This window comes from Coturnix japonica, chromosome 3, assembly GCF_001577835.2.
Source record: "Coturnix japonica isolate 7356 chromosome 3, Coturnix japonica 2.1, whole genome shotgun sequence".
NCBI classification, from domain to species: domain Eukaryota; kingdom Metazoa; phylum Chordata; class Aves; order Galliformes; family Phasianidae; genus Coturnix; species Coturnix japonica.
Genome location: NC_029518.1, coordinates 96,214,176 through 96,238,752, shown reverse-complemented (window position 1 = coordinate 96,238,752; position 24,577 = coordinate 96,214,176). Strand labels below are relative to the sequence as shown.

At 51.7% G+C, this 24,577-nt stretch overlaps 1 protein-coding gene across 6 annotated transcripts in view; it reads left to right on the top strand.

Moving 5' to 3' along the window:
• EFR3B (EFR3 homolog B) overlaps positions 1 to 24,577 on the top strand; it is a 41,539-nt gene that overhangs the window by 1,531 nt on the left and 15,431 nt on the right. For 2 of the 6 annotated variants that reach the window (XM_015859662.2, XM_015859661.2), the window contains exons 2-7: positions 145 to 199; positions 318 to 372; positions 14,485 to 14,561; positions 15,747 to 15,874; positions 18,932 to 19,082; positions 23,732 to 23,853. In XM_015859662.2, the coding sequence (XP_015715148.1) occupies positions 339 to 372; positions 14,485 to 14,561; positions 15,747 to 15,874; positions 18,932 to 19,082; positions 23,732 to 23,853 (512 nt within the window). In that variant the 5' untranslated portion in view covers positions 145 to 199; positions 318 to 338. Of the gene's footprint in view, positions 1 to 144; positions 200 to 317; positions 373 to 4,438; positions 4,562 to 5,849; positions 5,959 to 11,904; positions 12,300 to 14,484; positions 14,562 to 15,746; positions 15,875 to 18,931; positions 19,083 to 23,731; positions 23,854 to 24,577 lie in introns of those variants that run through there. The other 4 variants (XM_032443445.1, XM_015859663.2, XM_015859665.2 and 1 more) reach the window with 3 other exon arrangements.

Below are 24,577 nucleotides of genomic sequence, written 5' to 3'. Positions count from 1 at the left end.
ATCTAGTAAAGGTGTATGTTTGGTGGCCCTGCTAGGCAGGGGGGTTGGAACTACATGATCCTTGAGGTCCCTTCCAACCCGGGTCATTCTGTGATTCTGTGATTCTGTGACCTGGTAAATAAAAGCTTGAATTGCTCGTTCTAGGCCTGGAAGCGTCCCATTGAGATGGAGAGCTGTGGGGTTGTGTGTCGAAGACGAGGTAATGGGGAGGAAGGGGATGTTTGGATGACACCCTATGAGACAGGGACTTGTAGACACTGTATGTGTGGTATCCCTACGGGGACCTGGTAAATAACAGCTTGAATTTCTCGTTCTAGGCCTGGAAGCATCCCATTGAGATGGAGAGCTGTGGAGTCGTTTGTCGAAGACGAGGTAATGTGGAGGAATGGGATGTGGTGACTCTGTAGTCTCTCCCTCACTAAGTTTGGATGACACCCTATGAGACAGGGACACACTGTGTGTATGCATCTCCCTTGGGGGGCTGTGCATTAGAAGCTGCTCAGGTGTTTGGGGGACTCTCTTCATGGGGCTGGGAGGTCACAGCCACTTGGGAGGGCTGCCTGAAAAACCCTCTTGCTTGATCAGAGCATCTCTCTGGAGGCTTCACTGGGAAGGTACAATGGACACCTTGCCCTGTCCCCTCAGTGCCACCACCAGGAAATGGAGGGGATCCTCAATGGTTCCTTGGGCTGGGATGGCCTGTGCTTATGTGATCTCCCCTCCCATATCCTGCTGGGAGTGAGGTCCTGTTTGGAACAAGAGGTGGCAAAGCATTTTCCTGGGAAGGAAAGGTAGAGTGATTTTATCGTACAGACCTTGGACTAGAGGACTGCACACACTCCCACCCACCTCTTGATAAACATGGGGTTTTGGGGATCACTGGTGTGTGCCATGGACTAAAGATATTGGATGTTGAGTCTTCACTGCCTCTCACTGCTTCCTCCTTCCTAGCTCTAAGAAACTGCTTTTTGACTGATCTGTTATGGGCAGTTTGGGATCTTCTGCCTCATTATCTGGCCTCATAAATCTTTGCGAAAAGAGTCCTGCTGTCATCCATCCCTGGGTATTTTATGCCTCCAGCTCTGTTCTTCGTCTTTGTTGTCACCTTATCTTTAGGTTTCTTCTTTGTTATCTTCAGTCTGTTCTTCATCACCCCGCTGTCTGGCTGTATGATGAAACCAGGCACACTGTGCTCTGTGGCACTGGAAGCTGATCCTTTTAACCCTTTCTCCATTGGTCCTGCAGATCCAAGTACAGCCTGTCATTTTTGGTCATATGGATGTTAATGTTACTTTACAAATCTTTGGATCTGGGGAATTCAGCCCTTATTCCTTGAGACAGAGGCAACAGCCAGAAGATCTTTGGGTGCTATCTCCTTACCTGAGCCATGAGGGATCCTATCTGCTGCTTTCCATAAGCTAGGGATTTCCTTTGGGCTTTTCACTATGCTGAGAGCATCCTTTAATCTGTTTGGAACAGAGGAAAGGTGACTTTTTCTCCTTGTTTTGCTACACTAAACACTGTACTAAAGATTTCTGCTGGGTTTTCTCATGGCTGGGAAGGACAAAATGCCTCCATGAAGGTAGAGGGAGATAGTTTAGTTCCATGCCAACATCTTCCTTGGGTTTGGGCAGTGTGAGGATTTAGGGCAGCTCTGATGTCTTATTCAAGATACACTAACAGGCATCAGATTGAAAGCTTTAGGGATAAGAAATTTATCTCTTAAATAATGGTGCAGTTATAAATACAGATCAGTAATGCAATTACTGATTACAGGTCGTAATGATGGTAAATCCAGTAATTCACTAATACTGGGCTAGACTTAGTATCTGGGCATGCAAAGACTTACCGGCCCTGGCTATCAAGCAGGCAGGTATTTATGTTTGTCTTCCCTGCTCCTTCACCTGTTTGAATAGTCAGTGCAAGGCTGCATGTTTCCAAAGCTGTTCCATTAGAGATTGGGGTGACATGGTGGGATTGGTTGCCAGCAAGCAATGCAATGATAGGAGCTGCAGTGTTAAAATCACCAGGTGATTGGTGGGTTAGATGACAGGCATGATACAGCATAAGCCCAGCCATGCAGTGGGGTGGATTCATTCCGTAGTGGTGTTTTGTGTAGTCAATATACAGGCAGCAGCTGGGTCTGCATTTCTCAGCAGCGCAGAATTGCATTTGCATTGTGAGGCAAGCGACAGCCAACACTGTGGGTTCAGCCTGGATGCGCTGCTTAAAACTGCACGTTTGAAGGACCAGAAGTAGTTGTTGTATAAGGATTTCAGAGCTGTGCAGATGAAGTCAAGGGTGAGTTGAACCATCAAGCAAGCACAGGGACTCCATTAAAGTGCTCATGGAGCTGCTTTGCTGCACTGCAGTGTTAGTCCCATTGGCTGGAGCTAGCACCAGATTAGCCCAAAGCATCAAGGAGAAGTGGCTGGGGCTCAGGTAACCCTAAGGCTAAGGCCCCTAAGGCTAAGGTCTTGCCTGCAGCACCTTCTGGAGCTGGAGCATCCTGAACTGCCACCCTTGAACCACCAGTGCTGCCAGCACAGACACCCACACAGGTCTCTATGCAGCTGGAGGGAGGGCATCAGCTGCCTCCTTCTCCATCTGCTGCTGAGGGCGGCCTCACTCACTCTGCCTGGCACCGTGACAGCATCCTTGTCCTTCCTTCACCACACATGTGCGTGATACTGATCCTCATGCCAGAAGTGCCGCGGAGACGTGTGAGGAATGGTGTGTTGGACACTGCCAGGGCATGAGAACAGCCCGTCCCTGGGCGTTGTGTGAGCAGCGCAGCAAGTGATGGCAGCAGAGCAGGAGTAAGGGAGCGAGAACTGGTGCAAGCCCCCCAAGGCTGAAGCAGCAGCTACAGGCAGCTGGATTATGGGCCTAGGGCATGGCTCTGCTTTGGGTTTATGGCTGGTGAAGGGATGATAGGGCTTGATGCTGGAGACCCCGCTGATGCTGCAGCAGCTCTGTGTCCATGGAAACAGCTGCAGGAGGAAGGAGGGAGTAGATGGACCAGGGGCAGAAGTGCCTAACAAAGGAAGTGCCCAGGGTGAGCAGCTCCCACCGTCCTCACTGCTCCAGCTGCCTCCATCTCATTGCCTTCCCCCTGTGCCTGCCAGCCACCTCCCCTCTGGGCTGCCCCCAAGCAGGTCCCTGGGGCTTGGGGTAGCACAGCCTTATGTGCCCGCCCTGCACACCATGCTGAGCTCTGCGTGAGCCCAAAGCCACTTGTCTCAAGAGCATCCCAGACCTCAAACAATTTAGCATCCCCTCTTACCTGATGGCTGGTGGAAAGGGAAAAGGGCTGGGTAGCTCCTGGGAGCAAGGGCAGTGATTGTGATCCCTCTGGGCAAGGCTGGAGTGCATGATCACATTAAATGTTTCAGGGATGGAGAGGTTCATCACATCTGGTTCAGGCTCTGTCCTCATAGCATGTTTTACTCTGAGACTTGATGTACTCTGGGCTGATTAGAGACGTCCGAGAGCCCCCATCCCTTGCTGTGTCACCCACCATGTCCCCTATGAAAGCCCTTCAGTCCCCAGGGCTGCGCTTGTAGCTTCTCCGCCACCCCAGGAATCAGCAACACAGATTAACTCTCAAAATGTTTTAATTAAAACATAATTTCCCTGCAAGTAGGATGATGAGGCACCAGCTATTGCCTAATTAGAGAGCTCGGAGGCTTTGCTGTGTGGGAAGAGACTCAGCGAGGGCTCAGGGAGGGGGAGACGCATTGCTGCCTATTGGCAGCATCTCAGGTCCCTTGGCCCTCCTTGGCCAGGCACTGTCACCTGGAGCCTTGCTTCAGCCCCAGCCCCATGGCAGTGCCTTAATGGGTCACTCGTGCTTATGACAAGCTTTGACACAAGGCTTTGGGCTCTGGATCAGTCTTGCCAATGCGTGGGATTCACTCTGGATGTGGGATGGCCGTAGGAAGCGTGTGGGGGTCTCTGATGTTGAGCTTATCAGTGAGGGAAGGGGGCATAATGCATCTGTATGGGTGGGGTAAAGGTAAAGGGAGAAAGCTGGTGTGCTGTGCTGCACTGTGTTGCATCCTATAGTGCCATGCATTGGGGCACCAGGACCCCGTGTTCCCATGTTGGGGTGCTGGCTGGGAGTCGTGAGATTCAGCTTGCAGGCTCTGCACAGGATACAAAACACAGGGGGCTGATCTCTGCTCATGCACCAAGAGCTGTGTCCAGGCACTGATGCCCATGGAACATATAGGGCTACCAGTACTACAGAGACCCTCCCTGCCTCAGTTTCCCCGTTGGCAGCAGGAATCGCTGCATCGCTTCGGTGCTGCCAAGGGCGTGGGGCAGGATGCGGGGACAGAGGGAGCACAATGGGACAAGGGCATCCCGCAGGTTCCGTGCCGAGCCGAGCCGAGCCGTGCCGAGGGCGGGCAATGCGGCCGTGCCTGCGGGAGGAGTCCCTTGTACGGTGCCGCCCCCCGGTGCCGCCCCCGGCCAACAGAGCCAGGCCGGGCACCGCCGCTTTCAGCCGAGCCGAGCCGAGCCGGGTTGAACCACGCTGGGGTAGCGGCCATGTACGGTGAGTTCCCCCCGGAGTCCGGCCGGGCTGGGGCTGTGCATGCACCCCCCGGATCCTCGGGGTCTGGGGGCTCACCCTTCCCACCCTCCCCCCCTCCCCGGGATGGAGCTGTGTGGCCCCAGGGCCCGATCGGGGTTGGGGGGATCTCGGCCCTAAGTAGGGCTATGCACCCCATTTATATGCACCCCTGTTTGGCATTTGTGAGGCTTCGGTCCTGCATCGGGCTGGGCATCTTTTGGTTACTGGGGGTGTATCCCGCTGGGATGGATGCATCTCAGTCTTGTATAGGGCTGTGCACCCCGGAGTTACTCGGGAGACGTCTCTTCTTTGGGCTGGAGGGGGGGTCACTCCATTTTGCAAAGAGCTGTGCACACTCCCATTTAATGGGAGCAGACCCTTATCTGGGAGACCATGGTCTTTTTATGGGGCAGTGTATGTCTCAGGTTAGTGGGGGTGGATCCCTGTTTGGTTTTGGGGGTCCTATACAGAGATGTGCATCTCCTCAGTTATTGGAAGTGACCCTTCTTTGGGGTTAGGGGGAGACTTTGGTCTTCTACAGGGATATGCATCCCCCTGGTTACTGGCACGTGAACCCTCTTTGGGGTTGGGACACACACTATGTTCCCTTAAGGAGCTGTGCACCTCCTTTTATCACTGGGGCATTGCCCTATTCCTGGATGGGTAGAATGGGAATCTGTTAACCTCTCCCCTCCTTATTAGCCACCCCACCAGCCCAGGCTCTGTGGTCACCTGCTCCCCAATGCAAAGAGGATCTTGCTTCTTTATGGGGTGAATGACCCCCACATTGCTGGGGTAGCACCCAGTCCTTGGGGTGGTGAAGCCTGACGTGCTCTATAGGGCTCTTCAGCTCCACTTGGCTACCTGGGAAGGGTCACACATTCCTGCCCCAGATAAGGCGAGGTCTTAGTTCTATATATGAGCACCCTGCATGGTACCAAGGACCTGACGTAGTGCAGCCCTCAGTCCTAGATAAGCCCACGCACCCTGGCGTGCTTGTAACTTGATGTCCCCAACGTTGTCACTGTTCTCACCCTACAGCATGGCACAGACGCGTGGTGTCCTGTGTCCCACACTGGGGCGATACCGGGTGTAATGGGGAGCAGCTGGCAGAGCAGCTGGCCATTCCCCCCCCCTCCGCCCAGGGCTGCACTAAGCTGCTGGGAGCTTTTGGGAAGGGCTGGGGGGGGGCGGGGGGGGGTGGCTGGGTGGCAGCCGGCTCTTAAATCCTCGCTCCCTGCTGCCTGAGCATCCTTTTGGGCAGCCAGCGCAGGGCGAGCACTGCAGGCAGAGGTGAGAACCCCATTCCCCGCATCCCAATGCCCACTGGGGTTGCTGCTGGCTGAGCCCCGTCTCTGCAAGGAGCTGCGGTGCCAGGGGTGAGTGCTCGATCAGTCGGGGCAGGAGGGAGGTGGGTGGGCAGGATGCTGCCCCACTGTATAATGGGGTGCAGAAATCCTGAGATGCTTTGGGATGCTGCACCCATCTTCTACAGGGAAAGGAGCAGAGCCTGGGGACTTGGCAGATTTCAACCTAGAGGGCCTGGGGAAGGGAAGCCTGGGGCGGGATGCTTGGTTTCCTTTCCTTTCCTCCCCTCCTTGCCACTGTGCTGACTCCTCTGTGGCCTCCGTTGAGTCATTCAGGTCTCCCAGCTGGTATTTTTCCACCCGCAAAACAAGAGGGTTGCTTCCCTCTTCTCCTCGCAGTGACGGTAGCTGTGCGCCCTGGGGACGCAGCCACTGTGCCCTACAGCAGAGCCCATCTGTCTGCCATGGGATGACTGCAGCACTTGAGATAGAAGCTGTGTTCCCCAGGAGCCCTTCCAGCCCCCTTAATGATCCAGCTGAGGGGTATGACGTGCTCTGCTTGTCCCGTGGACACCGTGGGGCAGTGACCCCCATGCAGCAGCCCACAGCTCCGTGCCCTCAGGTTGCACCTCCGCTCGTATCTCGGGGAAGCCCTCGCTCTAAAATAGCCAGCATTTCCTTCCAGGATGTGTGCAGAGTGAGGAAGGGCAGAGTGTCCCTGTGGGGACCTGAATGTGAATCTGAGGACATAATACGCCAGGCTGGTCCTTTCCCCAGCAGCGAGCTTGCGGTCTTGGAAAGCATCCAGAAACTGGAAAGCTCTGTGGGATACTTCGGATGAAAGGTGCATTAGGAATGCACAGGATTATTGGTATCTTTTTAATCTCTCTTTTAACCGTCTCTTGGCCTGTGGGAAGGATTAGATGGGTAAGTGGGGATAGTTTATTTCTCTGTAGGCGGAACAAAGCAATGCAGAATTGCACCGTTGCAGGGGGACCTGCGTGCCTCCCTGGGAGGTGTATGGAGGGGCAGCCCTGGGAGCACATGCCACCCTCCTCCCTGCACGTTCCCTCTGATCTTGCAGTGCTGGCACCCCGCACAGAGCTAGCATCTGTGTGCACAAGCTGCTGCGGAACCATGGCTGCTTTCTACCCACTTTAGTTTCCTTTCACAGCCATGGATATAAATGGGAGAGCCAAGCTTCGACCTCAACTGTGCCAGACGCTGCTTGGGTGGCCGATGTCGTGCTAACTGAGAGTGCAGTTCTATGAGCCAAACTATCTCTGTAGTGGGAGCTCACTGTCCTGAGTCCTTGGGGTATTCTACAGTGCAGGAGCTGGAATGCTACTAGTGGGCTTTGGCAGGTAAATGAGTCTGGTTGCCCCATGCTCTGGGGCTGCAGGGGAGGTGCAGGGCTTTGTGTGCTGAGCACAGCGTCTCCAAGAAGCAAGGGTTGCATTTGGAACCACGTGCAAAAGGCAGCGTAAACCCAAAGCCCTCAATGAACGGGGTTATGGATGCAGAGGGTGAGAGTGAGGAACAACAGAGCTTTGGAGATGGGATGGAGTTAACATTTCCATGGCTGGTTCCCAGCAGGGCTTGGCCATTCCCCGCTGTATTTGGCATCTGTGGGGTCAGAGCACACACATAGTGTGTTGGTGCAGCCCTGTGACCCGCATCCAAACCAGCCCTGCAGCCTCATGCTGTGGTTTGTTTCTTGCCACGCTCCCTCCCTGTGACGAGCTGTCTCCTCCCACATCACTGGAGCTGGAAATAGAGAAGGTTCCCTTTTTTCAGCAGCAGCCAGAGCAGGGGAAATGAGGCTTTTCAGCTACCCTGGGAGGAGGCATTGCTGGAGGTGGGCAGCAGCAAGGTCCCTATGAGCTGTCTGGAGCTGCCAGCGTGCCACTGAGTCACAGCCAGCAGCAGCAGCCGCGATATCGGAGGGGTTTTGCACTAAATGAACAGCGCTCGGTGGGACTGGATGGCTCAGCAGGGGAATGTGAAATGCAATTAAGCCTTTTTTTTTTCTTTTTTCTTGTGCTTTTTAACTAAACGATCTGCAAATTAATTCAGAAAAGGGGATGTTTGCGGTGCAGGTGGTGCTAAGGGCTTTCCCAAGCCACCCGGCTTCAGCTCTTGTATGGATTTGTGGTTGTGTCCTGTGCTTTACTTCTGGATGGCATTGCCACATCCCATGCAGCAGAGTTTGACACCTGCATTGAAGGTGGGGACTCCTCTGCCTAAGAAGGGATTGTGCCAGGCCCCCATCGCTCACATTGAAGCTCATCAAGCCTGACAGCTTAAGGGCTTTCTTAATCACTTGCACAATCAGTAATTGCACAAGCAAGTGCACTTCCAGGGATGCGGAGCTCTTTGCATCGTGGTCGCTCCTTTGCAGGTCGCTCCCTTTCCACAGTGGCTGCAAACAACCTAGAAAGGATGAAGAGAAAGCGTGGTCAGGGCTGCTTGTTTGCAGTTCTCCCTCTAGAAATGAGGGTGTTTGGTTCTGTTTCCTGCCAAAACCTAAAACTGGCTGCGGGCTTTGATTTAGCATAGCTTGATGAAAATAGGGAGCCACAGCAACAAGGGTGGGCAGGTGTCTCACTAAGATCCTTAATGTGCGGCTGTTTGGTTTTCTTTTTGTTATACATGCATAAATATATATATATATTCTTTAAATACCTTTCAAACTTGCAGCCTTCTAAGAGTCCTTGGCCATTCTGCTCACAAAACAAACCTGGCTCTTAATTCAGCAGCTTTCAGAGGTCGCTGTGTGGGCTGCCTCTATCAGCACTTCCCTGCTTCTGGGGCCAGCACCAAAAACACTGCATCCCCACAACACCCAGCAAACATCCAGGAGCTGTGCTGCTCTCTGAGGCCACAGTTTGAGTGAGATTTCCTGCTATTTAAGCTCTTTTCCTCCCCCACGTATTGTATAATGAAACCAGCCACCCATTAATGCGCTTAACTCCCCTTCTCCTCCCCTTGAAGCTGGGCTGCCCTCATGCCAGGTACATAAAGCGAGCTTCCCAGCGTGGAGTTCTGCCCTTAATGGGTGTTTTCCCCTGCGTGTAGAAGGGTTGGTGTGGTCTGAATGCCCGAGTCTAATCACCGCTGTGAAATATTAATTAAGCTGCCCGCCATTGAAGCTTTGCTCTCGTGCTGCAGTGTTGGACTGGCAGGCTCAGCTGGGGCGCTGAGGTGTGAATAATGGATGGGCAAATCCATCACTGCTGTAAAGCTGGCAGTGGGGCTGATTTATGTCCCACCGCTCACCGTGGAGTTGTTAAAGCTGCATTTCATGCCTGAATACCTTGATAAGGCTGTTTGCTGCTGACTCTTTCTGTGCTCCAACAGGTGCAGTAGTGGTTTTGGGTGCTCTGGGACAGGACCCCGTGAATCCTGTGTGTGTGTTCCCACTCTGTCTCTCGTCTTTTGTAAACAGGGAGATCAGAGACATTTGGGCAAATGTAGGTGCGTTTCAGCCATGCCAGCGCCCACATCCAGCGTGGATTTGGCCTCAGAAGCAGCTCCCAAGCAGGGTCACCACACCAACACAGTGATGTGATGTGCTGTCCCTGCAGGGCCACACTGTCTGCCCCATAAAGCCCGACTGCGTCGGTGGAGGCGAGAAAGGAGCTCAGCGTGGAGCTGAGCCAGGGGGAAACTGCAAATTTAATTGCTGAGCTAAAAGGATTTGCACCGACGGCTCTGAGCGGGCTGCGGGCGATGTCTGGGAGAGAGAATGTTTGCTGTACTGACGTGCTCCTGTCCATCCTGCTCAGCAAAATGAGAGAGATGGCCTGGCAGCGGCAGCCTTGGCTCGCCGGTCCCGCGTGTCACTGCTCTCCTTTGGCTAACACTGCTTTGAAATGCTTCACAATCCCTTTGTGTCAGCATCTAGAGATGTGTCTCCCTGCAGTCCTGTTTCTTGTGGTAGTCGGAGGTTCGGGTCTTCTGCAGTGTCTCTATAACTAACTGTGCTCACAGTTTTGCTGTCTATTTTGCAGATCCCGGCTCTTATCAAAGGACACTTGGGTGAGCAGCAATTAATGAGCAGGGAGGGCAGCAAGCTGCAGCCATGCATCCCAAACCATTTGGTGAGCTTAAGAGCTGTTAATTAACATCAGGACGTTGCTCCAAGTAACAGAGCTGGAGGAGCAACTGATTGCAGCCCTCTGCCCAGCTCTGCTTCATCCACTAAATGTAGCAGAGGGTTCCCTTGTCTCCTTGTGGCTGCTCTATCCCAACAGCTCTTCTTTGCTCTGGGCTGGTTCCAGTGGTTCTGACTGGTGGCAAAGCTCCTGTCCCAGCTTAGCACCAAGGCACAGGTAGGCAAGAGCCCAGTGCTCCAGCCTCACTCTCCTCTCCCCATTCCCAGCACTGGGATCCACAAGGATATGGGGTAGTGGTTCTAATCAGTGCCTAGTGTGTTTGGCTCTCTTAAATGCGATTAGAGAGAGATTTACTGGCTTACTTTACAGCTCTGCCAGCCCTGTGCTGATTTACATCAGGATCTGCCCTGGCTCTGACTGGGTGCAGAGGCAAATGAGGGCCTGCTGGCGCAGAAGCTGGATTTTTAGTGTTGTTTTCCTGCTTCTTGAGTTGGCGACGGAAGCTCAGAGGAACAACTGAGAGAGCCTTTCCCTTGGGAGAGCTTCCTGGCACTGGGCTTTGCCCTGAGAATGGCATTCGGGTAGGAGCAGGATCTGCAGGCAGTGCCCTCCTTACCCACCAGCACCTATTGTAGCACTTTGTCTGCCCCTTCCCACTGCTGGCATCACTTGTTCCTTGCTTTCCCCTCACCTACAGCTCCCAGCTCCATCCCTCTGCCCTCACTGCTGTGGATGGAGAGCAGGGCCAAATACGTTGTCTGGGACAATGTGAATATTGCTCAGTGACATTTCTCAAGCATCCCTCGCTCCAGGAAGGCTTGCCCTGGAGTCAGATGCTGGATATGAAGGAGACATTAGCCAGGTAAATGAGATTTTGCTAAGCAGATTAGGGAAAGGTGTCTGTTTTGGCACATGGCTCAGGGGAAAATGGCACTGGGCCGATGCTACACCCCTCCATTTAGGGCCAGTGTTTCTGCTTGGAGTTGAGAGAGCGACCTTTCTGACATGTTAGATTTAATGAGGGATTTTGCTTGATTTAATTAAGATTTATTTGCAATCAGATGGAGTGCCCTTATTAAGTAAATTCCATGCCTCGAGTAACACGACCGTGATATTTTCCAGCATTGTTTATTGCTGATTTGATGTTGAAATGGGAAGAGGGGAGGGGATTAATGAGCAAAGGCTCAAGGTCGGAGTGTGATGGGAGAGTGCATGGTCTGAATGGGACTGAACTGGGCCTGTGTCCCAACCCCATCTGGCTGCTGTGCCATCCCAAACATCCCACTTACAGCTGCAACCAGTGAACCCCCTCCTGGAAATGAGTTTATCTGGGAGCCCTGGGGCACGTGCTGGCATCAGAGCAGCTAAGTGGGGGCTGTGCTTGCAAGCCACAGGCTCTGTAGCTGAAATACTGTAATTATCCCCAGTTAGACTGGCATGCTTGGAAGCAAAAAGCCCTTTTGGCTCACTTTGCCCCCCAGCGACAGAAGCAGATGGCACCTGCTGCAACTGAGAGTGGCTGTGAAGAGCCCTAGAAATGACTCTGGGGTGCGAGACAAGGGTGACACACATGATACTGTGCACATGGCATTGCTGGTGTGTCTGTAGGAGCCCCGGGGCTGATACATGTTTCCCTCCTTATTCCCTGAGGAATAATATGACGTCTCATTTCTCCCTGCCTCCATTTACCTGTTCTTTAAGAAAACCCGTGGCCTTGCTTTTCACAGCTGCAGTCTGCCGGCAGGAGGAGAGCGTGATGCACTCTGTGGGTTCATGCTCGTGTCTGTCACACCCACAGATGCTTCTATGGGGTCAGCTCCAAACTGCTGAGCCTCCCCCTTGATAGCGCTGTCCGTGATGCTCATTTGCTGGCAGCGCTAATAAGGTTGAGCGCAGAATAAGAGCTTTGGGCTAAGGGACCTTGGCATACTGTCCCCCATCACCCCTCTCTACCTCCCTGTGCCATGCCCAGCTCCTCATCCACCACCACGTACCGCTGCAGACGCGGGCACAGCAAAGCCAGCCGCTGTTCCCAGCTGCCATCAGAGCTGCCTCGGTGACTCAGCAGCCGTGCTGAAAGCTCCTTTATTTATTTAAACGGCTGCTCCCGCTCGGCTGAGCATCCTTTGCAGCGATGCTGCTGCTGCAGCTCTGCAAGGACCAGAGCAGCACCCCAAGCCCCCTGCTTTGCTCCTGCTGTGATGGCTTTGAGTAGCTGGGTTCTCAGCCCCGCTCTGCAGCTCTGCACCGCCGGCCCTGCCTGCTCCTGGGAGATGCTGCACGTGGCTGGAGCAGGTACCGTCCTCTCTTCTCCTCTCAGTCCTCTCTTCTCCTCTCCATGGGGTTCTGGGATGCCTCTCTCAGCTGCTGTTGACACCATCAGTGTCATCTTTCTTTGCCTTGCTGCACTGAGGCTGTTGAGCTGAATGCTGGATAAGATCTGTGATGTTAGCTGTTGGGAAGGGGGGGGGGAGTTGTTTCTTGCCATGCATTATATTTTGGTGTTGTGAAGCTCTGGGGACATCCTGTGTAGGAGAAGCACTGAGATGATTTCTATGCTGGTGTTAGGACTAGACCTGGGATTTTTGCTCTGGGTGGGCAGGTGGGAGGCTGGGGGAGGGGGAAAACATTCTGTTTTCTTTAAGCTCTATGCTGTTTTTCTTCTGGTTTCTTAAAGATTTAGGGTCTCCCTGTTTGTGCCTGTTTGTCCCTGGGTCAAAACTGACAGGGCAGAGATTTGGGACAGAAAAGTTTCTCTCTGCTTAATGCAAATAGAGTAAGAGAGACCCTTTCATCGCCTAGCCTAAGTGAGCTCAGCCCTTGTGTAAGGCATCAGAGAGATTCACCTGGCAGAGCTGTGGTAGGATCTACCCACCAGTGTCCCAGCATAGCTTTGGAACAGCAAGGTGCCCGCCTTCCTCACCCAAACCACACTCATCCTCCTCTCGCTGGTGCTCTGTCCTTAGGTAAGGCCATAAAACCTCGTGCTTCTGGAAGAAGAGGTCATGTGAGGTGAGAGGGAAGGCATTAGATTTAATTACGCAATTATTATTGATGGGTTTGTGCTGTGTCTGCTCTTCAGCTTCATTCATCGAAAGAGGGTGGCAGGATGGGAACGTGGCTGGGTTCTTTGCTCCCTTCCCAGGGCTGGAGATGGGAATGTGCATTCAGCCTGAAAAACACCCTCAAGTCCCATTGCTGGAGATGAGATAATTACAGATGAGGCTGCAGGGGGTGGAGAGAGCCGGCTCCTTGGCTAATGGGATTGTTTATGGGGGATCTCTCCAGCTATTTGCTAGGAGGGCTGCTACCCTTTGAGGATGGGGCATATATCCACCAAAGCAAGTACTGTCGTGCTGCCTCGGCTATTCTGGGCAAAGGAAATTTCTTAAGAGGATCCGGGAAATCATCACGTGTTCGTTTGTGTGAGTAGCAAACGAGAATTTATTAAGAGTCCAAATTAAAGGTACTTTAGGGGGAAAAAAAAAGCAAAATCGATCAAAAGCAGCTGAGGGAGGGCAGCAGAAACTGAGACTTGGACATAAAAGACAGGATAGTGGGTTTGCAGGGAGAGAGCAAGAAATGGAAGAGCATATAAGCACATTGCAGGAAGTGAGCACTGCCAGCACTGGGAGACTTTGTCCCCCAGCTTTTGCTCCTCAGTTGCTAAAAAGCTGCCCTGAATTACTCACGCTTCCCTGAGCTTGTTAAGGCTGGTGGTGCTTTGGGGTGACGGACACCGGCCTCCTCCTGATGTGACATCTGGGGCAGCCCCAAGAAGATCATCTGGGTGACTTCAGCTGCGTGTGATAACCAATGGCTCGCGCTCCTAGTTCTGAGTGGTTCCAACTCAAGATGTTCCTGTCTGCTGAGCGCTGTGTTCTGGGTTAGTTGTATAGTGGCATCCTGCAACACACAGCTCACAACTGTCCTTCTACCACTGTGGGGCACCAAGAGGCTGGTACACAGGAGGACAGTCAAAGGTGTTGTTTAACAGCTCAGCTTTTGGGGTTGCACACAGGAAAGTGCATTTTCCTTTCACAGCCTTAGAGGAGATATCCCATCTTCCTTTTATGTCTTGCTTCCTCCAGTGTTGTCTTCATCCCTTCTGGCACCGTATAAGTTGTGTTTCCTTGGCTGGGTAGCTCCCATTCTGAGAACCTATGGAGCACATTCGTGTGAGATACAGAGGCCCAGACTTAAAGGTGAACTTTGTACATCCTGGGGCTACTTTCTTGGGTGAGAGAAGCAGATAACCCTGTTATAAATAAATGATGCTTATCAACAACCAATTCCCTGCCTCTCAGCTGCAGTTTTCTTCCTGGCTTGTCATCAGCTTGGTGCCCTGTGCTCTTCCACATGTTGCAATTTGGTGCCACCAAATCCAGCTGTATATTTCTCACCAAGGTCATCTCCATGCAGGGCTTTGCCCTGAAGCTGAGCACTATGTCCCCACTGATCAGCTGTCTTCTCTCTCCAGGTGTGTGTGGCTGCTGTGGTGCCCTGCGTCCTCGCTACAAAAGACTTGTTGACAACATCTTCCCTGAGGATCCGGAGGTAAGTGAAGTGCTGCTTCATGCTCCAAAGCATCTCAGCTCCTTTGAGCTATGACACACCTACATCTCGGGTTCATAAAATCATAGAATTCCTGAATGGCTTGGATCAGAGATCATCCAGCATTAACTCCCTGCTGTGGGCTGGTTGCTAGCCACTGGATCAAGCTGCCCAAAGTCCTGTCCAGCCTGGCCTTGAGCATCTCCAAGGATAGCGCACCCACACCTTCTCTGTGCAACAATACCAGGGTTTCACCACCCTCTGAGTAAAGAATTTAGTGACCTGCCCAGAAATAGTTCCTGGGAGGCAGGCAGTACTTCGGTTTCATAAGACTGTTTAGAGGGTTAGATTTTCCTTTAAATTCTATTTATCAGGGGAAATGCGAAGCATCTCCTCTGTCTCTCCATGCCATGGTGAGCTGGCTTCCTTTCCCAAATGTGCTGGTGTGGATGCTGAGCGCAGGTGGATGGGGACTGGATTTTATTGCAGTCTCTCTTTGCAGGATAAAGAAGGCAGCTTCTAAGAGAGAGGCCCTCCTGAAGCTTTGGCCTGGCTTTTGAGCTGTTTGAGCTGTTTATGCTGTTAGGATGCAGGAAAGCTGGTGCCTTGCTTGCTGCCTCACTGAACAGGAGACAGGGGGATGCCCAAGGGTTGCCAGCTGCTCCTAAAGCATCCCAAATCTGGCTTCTTTGTCACCATTTCACAGCTGAGATGCTAAGGCAGTGGTAGAGGGGCTTCTCTCTCTCCTGACTGAGGGCAGCAGGGCTGGGATTGCCCAGGAAGGTGACGAGTGCTTGTTTTATTGTGGATCTGACAGCAAGGCTGATCAAAGCTACATGAGGATTAGGGGATGGCAGCTTGTTTGGTCTCAGGAGATCAGAGGTGCTGGTGTCCCTTTCTGCTGCTGTCCCCAAGTGTTGTGGGGGCATTGGCATAGTGGTTCACATTACATTTGTGATGTGTGATTTGCACCACTGCTTGCTGCTGTAGCAGGTCAGAAAGCACTAAGCTAGTGGCAAATGCAATTCTCTTAAGCATTCTGTAATGTACAAGACATGGGGAAGTGTAAGGGGGTGGTTGGGGTGCTCCAGGCATCTGACATCACTGCCATGGTTTACTGCAAAGATGCTGCCAATGCTTGCTTGCTCTGATTGTGAGGCCTTGACACCCTGCACTGCTTTCTTTCAGGATGGGTTGGTGAAGACCAACATGGAAAAGCTGACATTCTACGCCCTGTCTGCCCCAGAGAAGCTGGATCGCATCGGTGCTTATCTCTCTGAGCGGCTTATCAGAGATGTGAGCCGGCACAGATATGGGTAAGGGCTGGGAAGTTGTTTCAGCCACATTAATTTCTTCTAGGCCATGGTGAGGAGCCTGTAGCATCCTCCTGGCCATTACAAGCCCACAGTGGCTCTTTTAGATCAGTAAGTTTTAGATGTAGACAAACAGCTAGTTGGGGTGGCCCTCTATGTGGCTCACTAGGTGTTATTCAGGACAGGTTTGGGTGTCTCTGTTGAGACACAGTGTGGGACTAGGGATGAGGGTAGTGTGATACTTTCCAGGAGAGCACATGATGGAGATACCTTGGGCTGGATGAAGACTGCTGTGTTTGCTCTGTCTGGCTTACCTTATGTGGTCCTGTCCGGGCCCCATTCCCTTCATCTTACCTCCCTGCAAGGCTTTGCTGTATTTACTGCAGGGAGAGCAGAACCCACCTGGAACTAACTGACTGCCCTGGTTAGAAACACTGGGGGAGCATGGGAGGGCTCCTTCCCTTTGAAATAGCTCCCGGATTGATTCTTGTTGTCTCCTGAACAAAACCACAGCAGACAAACGTGGCTCAGCTTTGTAGTGTGAACTTCAGCCTGCCTTTTATCCTGGGGGAAGAGAAGCCAGCAGCCAGCCTGAGAAGTGTTGAAGTTGGAAAACCTTCAAAGCCTCACATTCATCGCCCGTCATCGGGAGTGACAGGACATTCAAAGCTATGTCTGAGGTTCTGCTGTTAACAGGCTCTGCTTGCTATGTTAGGAAAAGAAAGGTTTTTCAAAGACTTTTGACATCTAATGACAAGCTTTGGCAGGGGGGGATATATTCCATCCCCACCTGCTTGTGCATATAGGCATTTAATTGGGTTGAAGAGCGGGCTAATTTTCAAAGCCTAACTTTGAAATGCCTGAAACAGGTTTGGATAAACTTTTTATTTATAGGTCAGCATCAGCAGCAGGGCTCGTTCCACTGCAAGACACCAGAGCTGGGCTCTGAAGGAGCAGCTGAGCTCATGGGTGCCTGTCCTCTGCATTTGAGGTGAAGATAGCCTTGTATTCAGGCCTGTTGGGTGTTGTCCTCTTATTACCTTTTGTAGCTAAAGGAGAAAGTGTTGAGTTTGCAGCCTGCTAGAGTTCAAGAAGCCCTCAGAAACATGGATTGAGTCAACCTGTTGAGTTGGATTTGACAATCTTTGTGGGTCCCTTCCAGTTTGGGATATTCTGTTATTTCCCCAGTGACTCTTTTCCCTTTTGGAAGCCTTGTTTTCTTTGAGAAGGGAGATTAATGCTTCATGCTGTTATTTTTCTCTTTGTTATCTCTTCATACCTTCTTTCCCTCCGGGCCAGTTTTAGCCCAGTTTGACAGATGGTTAGGAACTTATGGATCCAGGCTTCTCATTTTCAGTGTCTGGAAGAGCTGTAATGGTACCTGAGGGTTTGCATGCCAGAAGACACCAAAGGATCTGCTCAGGAATGAAGCCAGATTTCACTGTTTCCAGGGAAAAGGAATCAGTCTTGCTGTCATTACCAGCTGGAATCTGGAAGTTGGGGGCTTATCCTTTCCCTTGAGAGAGTTGTTTTCCTCTCTAGCTGCCCTTCAGTGTGCAGGCAGGGCTGATAGCAGCTCCTGCCTGCCTTATGAACTTGCTGCAGTGAGCTGCTTTGCTGCTTTAAGGCTTCACCCTTCAGCACAAGCTGGTAGCTGCTGCAGGTCAGGCTATGGCAAGGAGCTGGAGCGTGAAATTGAGGTCAAAGGACAATTTGTGCATGATACAAAGAAGTCTGTGCTTGCCACCTCTTACTGCCTTGGCTGTGGCAGGAGATCTGAGCTTGATTCTAGCCACTGTGATACAAAGATATGGAGATGAAGGGAGGTAGTAAGGAGCTATAAAGTTTGTTTTCCTCTCATTGTGTTGGCACTGGATCGATATCATATGTTTGAGTACCTCACAGGTCATGCAAGAGGGGCTGGAGCCATGAGACTGAAATCACCGTGTCTTATGAATGTGTTTTGGGAGCCTCTAACTGGAATAAATGCTTATTCGCAGCACTTGGAGGTCAGGGTTTCCTTCTCCACTGGGTTTTGTGCACAGAGGGAACAACTAACAGCAGAAGGTCTGTGTGGTCATAGCATGAGGCTGCTGCATTGTTCATGAGGAAGTGCTGCAGAACCAGCCTGCAAACAGCAGACTTCCCCAGAGCCTGCTCTGAGCAACCAGTCCAATTTGTCCTGGAAACATGAAGTGACACCCGACAAATTCCGCAATAGCTGTGTAATCAGTCGCCACCTCCGTAATGGGCACCCGAGTGAGATTTATCACTGGGCATGTGCTTTTCCAACTTCCTCTAGAGGCACGAATGTGGCAGGAATGATTTAATGAATAGCCTGGAAGACACTCTGTGACAGCTTGTGGAGAAGCCAGCTGCTGGAAGGAGGTCTGCGGTGAGCTGTAACCAGCTCAGCCTGGTCAGGAGGGATGGCAGAAGAAATGTGCTGTGTTCAGAAATACCCCCCTGAATGGCCCACATGGGACCTGTCGTGAGGACATCCTCTCTTTGGACTTAGTTCTGGGCTTCCCTTGTCCCTCTGTAGCACACACAGCCAAGACTGAGTGACCAAATGCTCTATCCCTGGAGGAAGTTTGGGAGTAAGACATGGATTGCCAACTTCTGCTGGAGGAAACACTACTCACCCAAGGGACTTCTGCAGTGATGCGAGTATAGCCATGCTGGGGTACCCTACTTTGTCCCAGCACTCCCTCACAGGGCAGAAAGACCAGCTCAGGGCAATGGAAACCCATAGGAGGGACCTCCCTTCCACGATGGGGGAGAGATGCAAGATGCTGCTGTCAGCCCCAGTCCTTGGGCAGCTTAGTCTTCCATAGAAGGCAAGATACTGAGAGCATTCACCTCCATCTGAAAATCTCCCAAGGCTGTTTAGGAAGTAAATTTTTTTTGTTGTTGGCTTGGCCAGAGCAGGAGATAAGCATTAGGCTGGCTTTACTGGTGAGCACTTGGGTGGTTTGGGTGTGGGGAGGAAGAGGGAGGGCTGTGGGGCCACGTCCATTCTGCTGCTGAGGAATGATCCTGGCTTCTGACTGCTCCCAGGTACGTGTGCATTGCCATGGAGGCCCTGGACCAACTCCTTATGGCCTGTCACTGCCAGAGCATCAATCTCTTTGTGGAGAGCTTCCTGAAGATGGTAGCGAAGCTGCTGGAGTCAGAGAAGCCCAACCTGCAGATACTGGGGACCAACTCAGTGAGTAGCAGTGCAGGGGAAGTTAGCAGCACCCTGTCAGCCATGTCCTTTACCTTATACATTGCCTATCACCCTGTGCCTGCATGTTGTTGGGAATCCCCATTGGGAAAGGATGGGGAATGGTAGCAGGTAAGAATTTAAGATGTCTCTGTGTGTCCTGCCACATGTGAGGTGTCTGAGCCCTTAACTGTGCTGTGTATTTTTCCTGTTTGCTGTTTGGGACCAATTACTGGTCTGTAATCTCTATTGTTGTGCTCTCCTGCTCTTGAATTCATCTCTTCCTAAAAATCTACAGGACATGGGGGGCTGTCAGCAGTTTCAGACAAGAGACTAACTTAGGAGATGATCCCTAGGGATTTTAGGAGCTCTTCATGCTCATAAAAGGCCTGGCTTAATCAGAGCTGTGACTTGCAATAAATGGCTTAGCCAGACCAGGAGCGTGTCAGTCACAGCTATCAGATGAGTGGAAAAAGAGAAGCATCAATGAACGACATGGTTTCCAAAGTGCTGACCCTGGCTGCTTGTGCACTGCCTTTCTGCCAGCAAGACAGCTTGCTCTTTGCTGGCTTTTACTGGGAGGGCTGGGTGTACCTGACACCCGGGCTTCCAAGGGCTCTGACAGCACCCAGAAGCTTGGCTTGTGCAAGCAGCATCCTTTCTCACTGCTTTTAAAGGTTGAAGTTGGGCTAATTGTCCTTTGGACAGGAGGGTGGGCTAAGGCAGATGCTCTCTCAAGTGTCTGGGAAACGTAAGGACAGCTGAACCCTAAGCTTTCATTCTGTGCTGTGTGTGGCAGTCAAAGGAACGGTATTAGTGCTTGATAGTACCTCCTGGTCAGGCAGCACTGCATCCCACTGTGCTTCTCTCCCCCAGGAACCAGCACAGTTCCAGGCACTTGGCTATAAATACCTCTGCTGAGGCAGGGTGGTGAAGTGGAGACCTTTCACAACCCTTTCTGCCTGGCAGCTAATTGCTCCCAGCTGAAAGCAATGTGAGCTGCCCATCAGCAAACCTGTTAATCCCCAGCTCTTGGAGAAGCAGGAGGACTGATGACTTGGTGGAAACCAACTGCTTTCTGCCCATAGCAACTTGCTGTAGCATTCTGGCATGCTGCTGTAAGCTCTAGATATGTTGCAGGGGCTACCTTGGAATGCCCCTTATGATGGGAGCAGGATCTGCGAGCAGCACCATCATCCCTTGGCACCCAAGCATGGCCTGAGCTCTGTGGGGATATGACAGGTGCTACTTGCTCTCTCTGTCTCTTTACATGTTCCAGAGCCACCTGGATCCAGCTCTGTGGCAAGCAGCTGGTTCTCTTGCTAAGAGCACCCTGCGCTGTAGTGCAACTCTGCCCTCAAATACATGTAGTATCTCCTTGCTCATCCCCTAAGCCCTCGCTGTAGGGTCTCATGATGCCCAGCAGAGGCTTCAGTTTTAAACTCAAAGAGAGGAGATATTAGGTTAGAGGGAAGTTTTCACGTGGAGTGGGGAGGTGCTGACGTGGACTGCCCAGAGAGGTTGTGGGTACCCCATCCCTGATGGTACTCAATGCCAGGTTGGATGCAGCCTAAGCTTTTGGGTGACAACCAGCCTGAAGGAGGGGGTTGTAGCTGGGTAGGCTTTAAAGTCCCTTCTAACCCTGTTTTATGAATGAGGGTTCCAAGCTCAACCAACATCCTCAAGCAGGAGGAACTGTTTCTTCAGTGTGGTTTCCACTGTGGTCACCAATCAGTGGTGGATGCTGTAATGAGGAATCCAGATTGAGAATGATGTTTAGTGGCTTTGTCTTTCCTTTTCTGGACTGCGACGGTGTTCAGAGGGCAAACAGCACCAAAACCTTGTGGGCTTTTATAGAGAAATGAGTAATGATAATGAAACACTTCTTCCTGTATCCGCTAATGAGGAATGCGCCTTAGGCTTCTTGCTTAATTAGAGGGTGCTGTCTCAAGCAGTCTTCACAATAACGGAGCTGATGGCAAAGGCGGGAGGAGGTTGTTTATAGAAACCTGCTCCAAGTGAGTCATTCTCACCGCGTGAAATCTCTCCTTGGACACGTCTCACTCCTTGCAGGGATGTGCAGCTCTGTGCTGGATGGGGCTGATTCCCAGGGCCTGGGCTGCGCAGCCTCAGTGCTGGAGGCAGCGGGTGGCAGCGAAAATCCAGTGTCCTGTCATCATATAATCCCCAGGGTGAACATATGGAACGGCAGCTTAAATCCACTTTGTTTTCTCATCCTTGTTAGGAGGCTGCTGGGCAATCTCCCTGCTTTGGGGAGGAACCATCTAATTTCCAGCTCAATGTCATTCATGTTTTATCTTTTTTTTTTTTCCCCCTCAAACCAGTGTTGATCTTTCATTTAAGCAGCTCTTCCCCCTCCTCGATGTTCCTCTTCTGATGTATTTATGTCTGATATATTTATAGATAGCAACGTTATCCCTTCCCAGCCATTGCTCTGTATGTCTAGGGTAGCTGCACTCCTTGCATTTCCCCCATGCTTGCTCCCTGCTCATTGTAGCTGCATCTTGGTTGGAACTTGTTGGCTTCAATCACGGGAGCCTTGACTCCAACCCAACATCCCTTCAAACCACAGCAGAAATAAAGAACCACAGAGTGATTTGGGCTGGAAAGGGTCTTAAAGCCTGTCCAGCCCCAAACCTTCCATGTGCTGGTTGCCTGACCTTGGGCACCTCCAGATGGTGCTTCTCTGGGCAACCCGTACCTCACTACCCTCTGAATGAAACATTTCCTCCTGATATCTATCCTAAATCTCCCATCTTCTCATTTAAAACCAGGCTGAGAATGGACTCAGTGAGGGCCGCTGCCTGCAGTGGTTGGCAGATGTGAATGCTGTGCCACATCACCAGGCAGGGTGGCACCATCTGTCTCCTGAGGACAGAGATGTGTGGGGCTTGCTGTGCCTGGCAGCTGCCTGGGAATGCTGCCAGCCACCTCTGTCCAAGATGTGCCGTTTCCTTCCTTTATTTTGTGACTCTTCTCAACCATGGGGCAGTTGGAGCTGCTATCCCAGGAGCTGCTGTGAAGAGCCCCATTACTGCTCCTTATTCTGCATCCCGCCCTCGCCTCCGGCTGCACGTGGAGTTGCCATGAGCTAAAAAAAACACTTTGTGCTTTGCCTGGTACAGAGGTTTCTTATGTAACAGCCCTGCATTTTTCTGGTGAGTAAGAGGAGTTGATCAGTCAGAGCTGGTCCCTGTACTCCGAGAACAGTTCCTGGCAGATCTGATCCATCTCCTTTGCTCACACAGAGCCAGCCTTTGCAGCTGACGTTATTAATAGCCCTGCACGGTGGGTGCATGCTGATTAGTGCCTGTCCCTCAGTGCCAAGTGCTATGCTGGGATGGGTGAGCTGGCTTTGTCAGCTGCAGAGGTCCCAGTGGGCCTTATACCTGTTGTCCAGCAGCAAATGTGGAGAGCAGAAAAGAGAGAAAAGCCTGCCCATGGATTCAGAGCTTGTTTCATTGATGTGGAATTGCTTGAAGCAATTGCTTTGTGTTGTGCCTCTGGAAGTGACTGGCATCAGCACCACATTGTAATGCAGCATCTCTGTCTGGCAGAAGAGGTCCTCCATGCAGTGTGAGCGTGTGCCCACAATAGGAGACATCCTGCTTGGAGGGCAGGTAGGTGCGTGCAGCTGAATCTTCCACCTTTGCTGTGGGGTCAGAGCTTGGATGTTTCCTAAGGGCTCCATTGTGTTTCTTGGCTGGTTTCCTATCCTGGCAAGAGAGTGTTTCTAGTGAGTAGCTACTGAGCTTGAATGCAGTGGCATTGTTCTCTTGGTGTTATTAGTAGCTGGGGTGGTTTGAAGTGCAGGCATCCTCACCCTTCCTTGTGTGCTCCTGCAAGTGACCTCAGCTTTCCCAGCCTGCTGATGTGTGAGCAGCACTGGAACACAGAAGCAACCAGCAGATTTTACTGCTCAGATCTTTGCTAGCAGCTTCTTATGCCCATGTTCTAAGCAGGAGGGTAAAGCACGAGGACTTGGTGGCACAGTTCTTGCCTCAGGCCAAAGGTAGACCTCATCCATTCCCAACACCAGTTGCTGCTGCGTGAATACAACCTCTATCCATGCTTTCTCTGCATGTTCAAGCCTTGGATTTTGTGGCCATTCTTGTGCTACAGATGTTTTATTTATTTTTCTCCTTTTTATTTTCCCCTGTCAGTGTGAATAGATGAATCAAAGCCTCCCCTTCCTGCTCGACTCTTTGTTCCTATCTCATTGTGAATAAGTTTCTGTCTTCAGAAGAAAGCTTGAACACACAGTTGTCCTTTCCTGCTCCTTAACTTTCTCCTTGAAAGCTGTAAAGCGAAAGTCAGGTCTGTTGGTGAGCTGGCTTTGCTGGCAGGCTCTGCACCACTTGGCATGGCCAAGCTAGAAGGGAACGACAGGACCTTGGGCTGCCAGTGCTGCAAGCCAGATCTGTTAAGAACTCACTCACATTTTGTTTCTTCATTGTCATTTCCAGGGCCATTGTCACCTTTGTAACTGCATTTGGGGAATGTCACCCTGCCTTCACGTCAGCCTGCTGCAGCAGAGCCCTGTGTTACACTGCCAGAGCCTGCAGATTTGGAGAGGTATTTTAAGGCTTTGTTGTGCCCTCTGTGCTGACGCTCTGTTTCTTTTCTCCCAGTTTGTGAAGTTTGCCAACATTGAGGAGGACACCCCATCTTACCACCGCAGCTATGACTTCTTTGTCTCCCGCTTCAGTGAGATGTGCCACTCTAGCCATGATGACCTGGAGATCCGGACAAAGTGAGTACTGCAGGTGAATGCCAGCAGCCTCTCTGGCCTTGCTGGCACTGCAGAGATGCTGGAGTGGGGTGGGGGCTTTCACTCTGCCTCCAGCTTTTGTCTTTCCTGGAGAAGTGCCTGCTTTTGGTGGCAGGTTGGATGCAGGCTGCAGGGACCAGTTATTTTGTGCTGTTATGGAGATGTGCAGTGACTATCCAGAGCTGTATACACTCAGTTTTCAAAAATGGCTGCTTCCTATATATATTTGGAGGCATTCAAGGCCAGGCTGGATGTGACTCTGGGCAGGCTGGTCTGGTGGTTGGTGACCCTGCACACAGCAGGGGGGTTGAAACTGGGTGATCATTGTGGTCCTTTTCAACCCAGGCCATTCTATGATAAGTAGGTCTATTCTGTGATGATTTTCTGAACATTAAGTCCTGCTGACTGTATGGGAGGATGAAACAGAGGCATAGAAAATGCAGTGCAGCACGTATCCAGCTTCTAGTTCTGTGTGGGTTGTTGTGTGCAGCATTGAATGTGTGTGAAAAAATGGTTTGCATTTCTTATTCTGACAGCAGGGCCAGTTCTGTTCAGGCATTGGCTTGCTCATACTATGGCCAGTGGCAGGACAAGGGGAATTGCACCCTTGGACACAATGCGCTTGTCTTTGGGCAAAATGTGGGCAGATAACACCTGCCCATCACCGAGCTGCCTCTGTATCTTGAAGCATTCTTCACCTTTGCTG